This window comes from Phallusia mammillata, chromosome 6 (genome assembly GCF_965637545.1).
Source record: "Phallusia mammillata chromosome 6, kaPhaMamm4.hap1.1, whole genome shotgun sequence".
NCBI classification, from domain to species: domain Eukaryota; kingdom Metazoa; phylum Chordata; class Ascidiacea; order Phlebobranchia; family Ascidiidae; genus Phallusia; species Phallusia mammillata.
In genome coordinates, this window is record NC_137257.1 from 13,446,416 (window position 1) to 13,457,935 (window position 11,520).

An 11,520-nucleotide genomic window follows, 5' to 3' on the forward strand; every position below is an offset into this window, starting at 1 on the left:
ACGACTTTGTGTGAGGCCCAGCAACACTTCTAATGGGTAATAAAAAAAAAACCAACCAACCAACCGTCCGCAGCGTTAGGGAACCGATTTGAAATAATTGAAGTCGAAAAAAGTAACACCGAAGTGTTGAAATCGTGAAATCTTACCTTATTCAAATAGAATACTGTTATAAGGTAACAGGCGGCTACCTGGAGACCGTACATGCTTTATTTCAAGACACGGGATATTTTTACGAGTGAAATGGCAAGAAAAACATCCCCAGTCAGTTGATGTCGCGCATGATATGTCCACTAGAGCAAAGTAGTGGCCAAAACAATGTGATACTAACTTTGTGCAGTGCTACTGTAACATTGTGGCGTGTTTTCCAATTGCGCAGACCTGTTCATTTTGAGTTTATTTGAAGCATTGCAGGCACATAGGTGTGGTAGCCACCCGGTAATTACCGGATTGGCTCCGGCGCGACTTGCTGGGGCCAGCAGGTCTGGCATAATTACCGAACCTAATTAGCCGATCAGCCCTTGCAGCTGTGCGCTTCAGCTCAACTTCTGGATCACGGGGAGCCTCATTGGCGCCCCCACGGCTTTGTGTAAGGCCCAGCAACACTTCTAATGGGTAATAAAAAAACAAACCTACCAACCAACCGTCCGCAGCGTTAGGCAACCGATTTGAAATAATTAAAGTCGAAAAAAAGTAACACCGAAGTGGCATCTTTTGTTTATTGTAACGCCAATAAACGAAGCGATACGAAAAACTCAATGCGATAATAAAAACAAACAACGAAATCATCAGGCCGATGAATTTCGGGCACGTCACGCCTGACAACGCGGTGCCGTTACCCCTCGGGGTTGGTCAATAAGAGAAGAAGAAAGTCAGGGCCATTACTCCCCGCCTTGGCGGATATGCTTGGGCCCTGCGAGAAGCGGCGCGAAGTGAAAAGAAAAAGGTAAAGACGTCACGAGTACCCGACATAGAAATCGTAGTACGAATAACGAAAAATAAAACACGCACGCACGAACGAATATAAAAAACAAAAAAAAATGACGTCACCGGTACACGACATAAAAATCGTAGTACAAGAGACACGCACGAGAAAATAGAGAGCGAAACAAACAAGGGTCACGTGAAGCACGCAAGAAAACAAAAACGGTTGAGAATTGTAAGGCAAAAAGACAGGGTCTTCGCTCCCCGCCGACGACGGGTATGCATTGACCCTGGGAGAAGGGCGAAGAGGGAAGGTAGAAAGGAGCATTGCATACACTACCGATCTCAAACATTAATTTTAGGGGGAAGATCAGGATTAGAACCCGTGATCTGTTTATTACGGGACTTACGCCGTTACCACTAGACTATTCAATGGTAGTGGGCAACGGTTCAAAATTGTGGGCTTTTTCTCTTGGGAATTATCGGGAGGGGGAAACAAAAGAAACTATACTGTTAAGAAATGGAAAATACAAAGTCAGGGTCGTCGCTCCCCACAATTGGTGGATATGCTTGACCCTGGGAGGATGCGAAAAGAGAGAAGTAGAAAGCAAATTCATGCAAAAGTATCGTATTTTATGAAACTGAGAACTCCATATCGGGGTTTCTCGAAAGCGAAAATCGTTTCGACGCGGTCCGGACACCGCTGCCTAATTGAATAATACGCATGGCGCACAAGTCACCATGGTTTCGCCACTAGTCGTTTGTGGCGTGCATATATGCACACTGTTCAAGTACTCGGTGGAAGCGCTGCGGGTCTGCAGCAAATAAATACGGTAAATGGAAACAAAATTTTTCAAAACAGGGTCAATGAAAAAAAAGTAACTGGGGATGTTTGATGTTAATCTATGACGCTCTCGGTTGTCTTTAGGAGTTGCAGGGTGAATAGAAAAAAAAAGGCAATACAGTAACGGAAAAAAGGAATTAGTGTAAAAAATTTGGCTGTGCGTGAGAAACAAACAAAATGGCGAAACAAAATTAAGCAGGTCGTCGAAATTGGAATTTATGCAAATTAGTTCCTACGGTTGGTTGAGATCGGATTTTTATGTGACAACCGGAGACGTCCCTAGAAGCGTTAGTCTGCTACACCGTCAAATCCCTGAGGTCTTGAATAATATCCTTATGTGTTGTGTCAACCCTATTGTTTTCGACTGCAAGTCGATGTGCAATAGCTTTTTTAATGGTAGAAATTATGTGATGAGGTAAAATGTTTCTGTCTTCGTATTTTATGCGGTTTCTGGCTTTCCAGATGTGGTGCCGAGTGAGTGTAAAGATGTATACTAGGTGCTCTGTAAATATTTCAATGTTGGGTGGAATGATAAGTTTTATGATCATGTCTCCGCAGAGCGTGGTGTCAGTGTGTGTAATACGGTTTGTAAGGCGTTGTATGTAGTCCCGTACCGGGGAGAGTACGGGACACGAGGTGAAAATGTGAGTGGAGGTCTCTGGGCTCCTCCCACAGAATTGGCACAACGTGGTTGGGTCAAGAGAAAATGGAAAAAATTTGGAGGATACGGGTAGTACATCCCAAATAGTTCTGTAGTTGAACGACTTCATTGCGTTGGTGAGGATAGGGTGGTGAACATTGCCCCAGCGACGGTCGTGGGACGCTTGAGAGCCGCCCGCGCCAGGGATATTCGTTTGGGAACAGGTTATTAACCGATAAAGGGTACGGATGGATCCACGGACGAGTTGGTCAAAGGTTAAATTATATTTTTCAATAAGAGATAGGGTTTTACTATAGAAAGGTGAAGGACTAACAGCATGGGGATGGTTGTTGCGCAAGCGCAGATCAAACCGGTGGGAGAGCTGTAGTCCGATGTTATACTCGACCATGGCCATACCGGGGGAGGTTGGGGTGTCGTTCAATCTATGTCTACAGTAGGAAAATATAGGCTGCATAAAGAAAAGATCGCAGTAAAGTGGACAGTTCGCCACGTTGTAGCCTCCTCTGTCAAAAGGGAGTGCCAGAGTGTCAATGGGTATGATCAGTTTCGTGTTGTTCGTCATAAACACCTCGCACGCGCTATTCACCCTTCGCCTAAGGGAGTGGGGGATAGGGTATGTCGAGGCCTGGTAAGTGAGTAGGGGTAAAAGTTTGGATTTAGAGATTAATGATTTGGCATTCCAGGTGAGTATGTACCGAGTGTGGTAAGTCATAGAGGAACGGAATGTGCGATAGTGGGCACGCCAGCTCTCGGTTACGCTACTGGCATTGCCAATAACGGTCCCCAAGAGACTGATGTGGGATGACGTCCACTCAAGAGGTGGTAAAGAAGCCAATGGGGGATTTGGCTTGGTAAAGAGGCCTTTGGATTTCGACACATTAAGTGCTAGTCCAGAGGCCGAGTAAAGGAGTTCGAGATGCTGGAATGCACGTGTAACAGAGTAGGGATGCGTCAGGGTGAGGGTTGTGTCATCGGCGTAACTGGGGCACTTGATCACGTGTCTCCCAGGTACGTCGATGCCACGGACGCTTGTGTCTGCCGTAAGGGCTAGTGAGAAAGGGGTTGCGGCGATTAGGTAGAGGAAGAGACTCAGGGGGTCCCCTTGCCTCACTCCTCTACCCACAGTGAACAGCGGGCTTTGGTGTCCATTAACTAGAACATTCGACTGCGCGTTTGTGTTAAGTGACTGAACTAGTTTTACAAAGTGTTCAGGGAAACACATTTTAGTCATAACCGAATAAAGCCATTCATGGTCAACTGAATCAAAAGCCTTCTAGAAGTCGAGCGAAATAATGAAAGCATCTGTGCCCCGCTCTATCGCATCACAATAGAGATCTCTCAGCAAAACAGTGGCGTCGGCAATTCGACGGGCGGGCGCAGCAAATTGTTGGGGGTGCAAGACCTTGTCCAGAAGCGCGCGCATGCGATTTGCCAGAATCTTGGTGTAGATTTTAAGGTCAGTGTTAAGCAACGAGATCGGGCGGTAGTTCTTCAGCAGTGTTGTGTCGTTTTTCTTATGGATTAGAGTAACTGTGCCACGTTTCATCTCGTCCGGGACGGTTCCCGACGAGTGTATCGTATTAATGACGTCAGTTAAATCCTGGCCAATGATACGCCAGCACGAGCGGTAAAACTCGACGCTGACGCCATCGGGTCCAGGGGATTTCCCCAACGACATTTGCATAATTGTGTTCAGCACTTCCTCAGCCGTTATGGGCTTACCTAGTGTATCATCATTCGAGTCAAGTTTAGGGGTGACGTGTTGCAGGAAGTGCTGCTGAGCTGCTGTACATGTAGGGCGTTTCGTGTAAAGTTTACTGTAAAAGGTGTGGGCGATGTTAAGCATCTCGTTAGTGTTTTCCGTGTGGCGACCGGAATCATCACACAGTTTAACAATACCAGTATTAGATCTATGTTCAGTGAAGCGCTGAAAGAACTCCTTGGTACCCCGATCACCGCGGTCAAAACAGGAAGCTTGGGATTTTAAAATTTTGGCGCGAGCAGATTGTCGCTGGGTGTTGGCCGAAAGGCGTTTTAAAGAGAGGTATTCGGGGAGGAGGGTAGGGTCCCTTGCCAATTGCCCCCAAATAGCCGTAACCCTTTCCTCAAGCTGTTTGGCTTCCGTGTTTGCCTGTTGTCTGTTCTGTTGTGAGTGTGCTATGTTCATTAATTTAATGCGGTGTTTCATGTCGAGCCACCAAGAGAATTTATCCTTGAAGCAGGGGACCTGTAGCGTTCGCCACAAGGCCCACCTGCGTTCAAGTTCCTCCTGGAAGGCGTCTGTTGTGTAAGTGCTAGTGTTATTCTTCCAGATCCCCTTCCCCCTAGGGGGCTGAGGCTCTCTCCGAATCTGTAGTGTTATGATGTCGTGGTCTGAAAGTGAATTTTGTGTGCCAAATTCCGAAATGGGGTGCACATGAGATGAAATGTAAAATCTGTCTAGACGTGATTGAGTGTTATGTTGTCTACGTGTGTAAAAAATACGGTTGCCGTACAGCTTTCGGAAGGAATCCGACAACTGGAGGTTCTCAACAAGGGCGATAAGACCTGACAACTTTTCGTTACTACCACGTAAGGGGGGGAATCGCTCAAGTATCGGGTCCTGCACACCGTTGAAATCACCGGCCAAGAGAGTGGGATGCCTCGAGTAGGTGTAGGTATAAAGGGAGTCGAAGAAAGCATTCCTTAAGGGAGTGCTTTCGGTACGGTTAGGGGCATACACGTTTACGACGTGTATGATTGAATGGTAAAGTCTAATGTCGGCAGCCAAAATTCTACCGTTCCCATCCCCAGAGTGAGAAACAAAGCTAAGGGCGTTATGCTTTAGCAAGATCCCGACTCCGTTCTCCGATCGGGCCCCCGAAAGAGAAGACCAAAAAATCGCTTTATTCGGCTCCCATTCGACGCACCACCCACCCTCCGTCACAGGAGAACTATGCGTCTCCTGGAGGAGAATGATGTGGGCGTCTAACGACCGGAGGGATGACAATACAGCGGATCGCTTAGCTGGATCGGCCATCCCCCCGACGTTGAATGTGGCTATTTTTAGGAAATTCGCCATGACTATTGATATTGGCGTGTTACAACGGTGTATCAAAAAAAACGCTTCTAGTCCCTAAACGGTATAGTTAAGAGCGTGCATGGGGAAAAACGTTTTACACTCAGAGCATTGGCTACCTTGCCCATCCCCTAACGGATGAGCATGGCCACACGAGCATTTAATGTAGCACTTTTTACAACCCGGGCAAGTTATGGCTTCTCCCTCTTTAGATAGAAGCGTGTCCTGCCCGCACTCACACGAAACGATATTGTGAAAATTTTCAAAACAGGCCCGCTTTCGGTCATCGCCAGAGTTCGACGACGACCTATCACGCTTATTAAGTACCGGTACCTTGTCCTCTCCGCTGGAGTCAGAGAGGTCTCTTGCAGCTTCCAAAAGGTCTTCGAGGATTCCCTCTTTCAGTTGGATTTCCTTCTCTTCGGCCGGGTCGGCCAATAAATCCACTTCTTTGTCTTCAGCCGGGTGGGCCAATAAATCCAAATCTTTGTCCAATAAATCCAAGTCCGGATCCTGTGTTGGCGGGGATCTGGGCCCTGTTTTCCCGCCGGTAGGGTCGGGGGCACCCGAGGTACCACCCTCAGGATCAGGTGTGGGCCCAGATTTCCGCGGGGTTTGCTTCTTTGTCGCCCCGGGTTTCTTGGCTGCGGCACCCGAAGTGCCTCCCGCGCTCTTCTTTGGTTTCCGCGGCGGGTTTCGTTGTGGCCTTGGGCCAGGAGGGGCGGGGGCACCCGAGGTGTCGCCCTCCGGATTCTGAAGATCCTTTCCTTTGTCGGGGGCACCCGAGGTGCCGCCCTACGGATACTGAAGATCCTTTCCTTTGTCGGGGTCACCCGAGGTGACGCCCTCCGGATTCTGAAGTTCCTTGTTGGCCTCTGTTGTTAGAGGCTCCAGTGCCTGTGCAACCAGGGTGCCTGTCTCGGTGGCACTGGACTTCAGGGGGTTGGCATTCGCGTTGCCGCTTTTCTTTCGGTTTCGGCGTCCCTGGACCACCTGAAAACCGTCGTTCTTCTCCGCCCGCACCGGGGTGGAGGTAGCCGAAGGTAGAGGCGGGCCCTCGACCGCTTCCTCTACCGAGTTTTCGGGGGTGTTTTCCCGGCTTTTGAGTGCCTCGCACTCGTCACGCATGTGCCCAAACTGGCGACATACGAAGCACTGCGGTGGTTGGTTGTCATATTCAATGACAAAGGCCAAACCACCCAGTCTGATTTTCGGACCAATTGGGCTTTCCTTGAGGTCAACCGTTTTTGTGTCGAAGGTTCGTTTGCCATCGTACAGGCCCCAACGATCCTTGACCTTCTCGTGCTTCTTGACCTCTCCGTGCTTACGTTCGATGTATGCACGGATTTCCTCGTTGGAGTACCTGGGTGGAACCTCCTTCACCCAAACCCGGGTCCACTCCGAGTCGTAGAGTTTTGCATACTCCACGTTGGGGTGCGACCCGAGTTTCCTTGGCAGCGTGCGCGCACCCTCCTTGGTGCGGCACGTGAAGTCCATGAGCCTTCCACGGCGCTCGACGATGCCTTCGAGCTCCTGCGCCGGAAAGTTGACCTTTTTCAACAGTTCATAAATGAACTGTCGAGTCTTCCGGGCAGGAAGCTTGGCTAGTACTTCAGTCTCCCGACTGAAAGGTGGAAGGTTGCGGCTTGCAACGACATTCCACGCCTTTGCCATGGTCGAAACTCGTTCAAGCGGAACGGTGAGTTTCGACGTTAATCCTCCTTCAAAGGTCGACCTTGCAGCAGGAAGGTTCGACCGTGACGTCACTAGGTCGAAATCGACTTCGACTTGCTGTGACGACGTATCAGCAGTTGGGCCGGCGCCCTGCACGCTGGGTGACCGACTGGTCCTTTCCACGCAAGAGCCCTGAAAAGGGCTGGGAGCCCCGGACGTTCGTCGGTCTGGGATGGGGGTGGGTGGGTGGAAAAAGCGGGCCGGGGTGTCGTGGGTGCTGGTGTCGAAGGTTTGGGCTCTGCCTTACCGGGCTGGGGTCGCGCTCGGGGGCAGGCTTGGGGGGGCACAGGCCTCGTGTCCACAAGGTGACGCACGAGGTGGCCGGGGTAGCAGGTGGGGAGTCAACTACCCTTTGTGGTGAACACACGGGGTAGTTGGGGTAAGAACGTTTGCGACGGCAATAGAAGTCCGCACAAACGTTAGGCCTAACAGGGGTGGAAACAGTAGATGGGGTAAACGTACAGGGAGCCGAAATGACTTCTATTCGCGCCAGTTCCACGTGTAAATCTATTGACTTAACTTGCTGATGGCACGGATAAGGGGCAATCTTTTTGTATTGGCGCACCAGGTCGCACAATAAACATAACATGTCTTAAAACAACAAAAGACGTACCACAAGGGGTTGATAGCGGATAAACAAAGAATAGGTTAAGGAACAAAAAAGATGTTCATAACGGGACGAAGAACACGATGGCGCCAAGAAATAGGAACGCTGGGAAAACGAAAATAAGAAAGCCCTGTTTGATTGGCCCACCGGGCGGCCAATCAGAGGCTTGGGGCGTTATGCACATGAGACCGCATAAGAGTACGAAAAACGGCAAAGTACAATAATGAAAAAAAAAAAAAGGCTTGACCAAAAATGACAAAGACGCACGTAAAAGCGCAAATGTACGGGGAAAAAATAAATAAATAAATAAATAGGTCTCGCGGTAAATTAGGGGCTGCCAGGCCGCGTACGTTGTACCGTTAGGCGGTCAAACTGAGGCTTGAATATATATTAACTAGACGAAGAGCGCGCACGACGGCGCAGACTAAAACACAAACAAGCGGTAGCTACAAAACGCTAGCTCTGTATGAGTGGACGGTTAGTCGGCCAATCAGAGGCTGGTCAGGTAAACAACACTAGCGCGCGCAAAGTAGGGCCTACGACCCACGGCGACGAAACAGAAGTAAACAAACGCACTACTACGATGGAACACAGCATAGGGCTGTTGAAACTTGAATGATTGGTCAACGCATTGACCAATCAAAACCAAGGCTTTTCTTAAAAAAGGGCGGTTATAGGACAAGTACAAGAAACAAAATCACCACTAGGGTTTTTGCTAGTAAGCGTTCTAGTGGTACAAGTATGAAAGTTAGGACACTTCATGGTTGTATTGGGGCTCTGCTTTAAGCAAAAGAACCCTACTTAGACAGGAGTGATAATACATCTAAATAACAACACCCTAATAAAATGCATCTAATGATGCAGGCGTTTTAATAAAGTAGCGGGGAAAACGGGCTCTATTTGCCGCTATTTAAATAGAAAGATAGGTTTAGCAATGTTACATTGTTATATTACCATTAATTGACCAAACAGGGGCGTGTATCTTATCGCTAACAAAGTACGCGCACTAGAGCGCAGACATGTAAAAAAACACTAAACACACACAAGAAAAGGCCCTGTATGAACGGGCTATTAAGTAACCAAACAATGGCTTACCACTAACAAAGCACGCGCGCTAAAGCACAACATACAAAGTTACTCTAAAAAAAAAACTCCAAGTAATCTAGGCCCTATGTGATTGGTCCGGTAAACGACCAATCAGAGGCTAGGCGCAGTAACTTATAGGTGGCAAAAGTGTTAGGACGTAAAGGTTTACCATGTAACGTTTACACCATGTGGTGGCTGCACTATGTTGCCACAGCGCGTGCATGATTCGGGGTAACCACCTGGTAAATTGTTAATTTCGTTACAGCAATCACAGCGACGAAAATAACTTGTACAACTAGGGCAAAAACCGTCACCCTTTTCTGGTGTGATATACACATCAGCCCCGCATTCGCACGGAGCAGCATTTTGATCTGCGCATACACGTTTACTCGAGTGCGGACTGGATGAAGAGGAGGAAGAGTGCATTCGTTTGATGAATGCCTCAACCTCTTCTTCGGTACTACTACTGTTTAGTTCTGTAGAGTTAGATAGTAACCTTAACTCGTGTATGAATTCCGGGTCTCCCAGCGGTAAGTTCCTGATACTCGAATCGGGAGGTGGCGGCTGCGCCCATGGGTTCTTCTTGTCCGGATTCCTCCAAACGGTCTTCCTCCTTGGTCCTCCTTGGGAAACGGGGGCGCCCGAGGCGCGGCCCTCAGGATTCTCCGTGGCTACTGCGGGGGTTGTCACCTCCATAACGCCGTCGTTCTTTGCGGGGGCGCCCGAGGCGCGGCCCTCAGGATACTCCTTGTCCTCTGCGGGGTTGATCACCTCCGTAACGCCGTCAGTCTGTGCGGGGGCGTCCGAGACGCGGCCCTCAGGATACTCCTTGTCCTCTGCGGGGTTGATCACCTCCGTAACGCCGTCAGGCTTTGCGGGGGCGTCCGAGACGCGTCCCTCAGGATACTCCTTGTCCTCTGCGGGGTTGATCACCTCCGTAACGCCGTCAGTCTTTGCGGGGGCGTCCGAGACGCGGCCCTCAGGATACTCCTTGTCCTCTGCGGGGTTGATCACCTCCGTAACGCCGTCATTCTTTGCGGGGGCGTCCGAGACGCGGCCCTCTGGATTCTCCTTGTCTTCGGCGGGGGCAGGTGCCTCTGTTTCCCCGTGTTGGTTGTCGGGGGCGTTCTCAACCTCGTTGCCGGGAATTTGCACTTCATTAGTGGGGGAGCAGGACGCTGCATCCCCGATGTCTGCTGTTGGAATATCGTTTGTGGGACATTCCTGCACGACAGATGGGATCGATATGGTAGTCGCATCCTTCTTCTTCTTTTGGATAGGTGTGGAGGTCATCTGCGGACCGTCTTGCTGATCCCGATCATCGGTAAGTGCCGGGTAGTTGTCTTCTCGGCTCTGGAAGACGTCACATGCATCTCGCATGTGACCAAAGTTTCTGCAAACGTAGCACTGTGGGGGTTGTCCCTCGTACTCGGTTTTGAATGACAGACCCCCAATGCGTATTTGTGGCCCGATAGGGCGCAATCGTAGCTCAGCAGTTTTGATGTCAAACGTCCGTTTGCCATCCTGGAGACCCCAGCGGTCTTTACACTTTTCTGGCTTCTTAAGCATGCCATGCCTGACAGCCAGATATCTGCGCACTTCCTCGACCGAGAATCTCGGCGGGATTTCCTTGACCAGGACTTTCGTCCATTCTTGGTCGTACAAGCGTGCAAACTCAACAGCACGAAGCTTCTTGAGTTTCTCCACCAAATCGATGGCGTTCTGGCGGGTCCTACATGTAAAATCTGTAAGACCCCCTCGTCTCTCAACAATCCCCTCCAAGTTACTGATGGGGAATTGTATCTTTGCAAGCATCTCGTATATAAAATGACGAGATTTTTTCGTCGGCAACTTTGCCAAGACCTCTGTCTCTCTCGTGAATTCCGGCACTCCCCGCGGGAGCCCTTGATTCACCACTTTGTTCCATGCTCTGGGAGCATTGGGTTGCTTTGACGTCATCGTCGAGTTCGACTCGAGTGACGTCGAGATTGACCCTTGTCGTCAATCTGGTATGCAAATTAGGCGGACTCGAGATTGACTCTTGTCGTCAATCTTTATGCAAATGAGTCGGCGTCGAGATTGACCCTTGTCGTCAATCGAGTATGCAAATGAGGCGGCGTCGAGATTGACCCTTGTCGTCAATCTTTATGCAAATTAGTTGGTCTCGAGATTGACCCTTGTCGTCAATCGAGTATGCAAATGAGGCGGCGTCGAGATTGACCCTTGTCGTCAATTTTTATGCAAATTAGTTGGTCGGGATTGACCCTTGTCGTCAATCGAACATGCAAATTTCGTCGGCGTCGAGATTGACCCTTGTCGTCAATCGAATATGTAAATTAGTCGGCGTACAGAAAAACCCTTGTCGTCAATCTGAACACGACTATGGCGATAACCGACTAGCCCTACCACGCAGGGGCCCTGAAAAGGGCCGGGGAGCTAGTAGCGGTTGTGGGGAAGGGGTCCCGTACGTCTTATGGACGTACAGGTGGAGGGAATGGAAGGGACCGAACAATCGGCCACTACGGCACAATTGTCGGATAGGAAGTGGTGGAGAGCTTCCCTTTGTGGTGCGAGCACCACTCCGGGAAATGGGAAAGGGGAACAGCCAA

General features: G+C 49.7%; 1 protein-coding gene and 1 pseudogene across 1 annotated transcript; both read right to left on the reverse strand.

Annotated features, from left to right (window-relative positions):
- Window positions 1-2,061: 2,061 nt before the first annotated feature.
- On the reverse strand, window positions 2,062-3,648 carry LOC145234295 (uncharacterized). The gene has a single exon (XM_080099036.1). It carries the CDS (start codon window positions 3,646-3,648, stop codon window positions 2,062-2,064), a length of 1,587 nt encoding a protein of 528 aa, XP_079955162.1.
- Window positions 3,649-5,541: 1,893 nt separating this feature from the next.
- On the reverse strand, window positions 5,542-7,142 carry LOC145233317 (uncharacterized; annotated as a pseudogene).
- Between the last annotated feature and the right edge of the window lie 4,378 nt (window positions 7,143-11,520).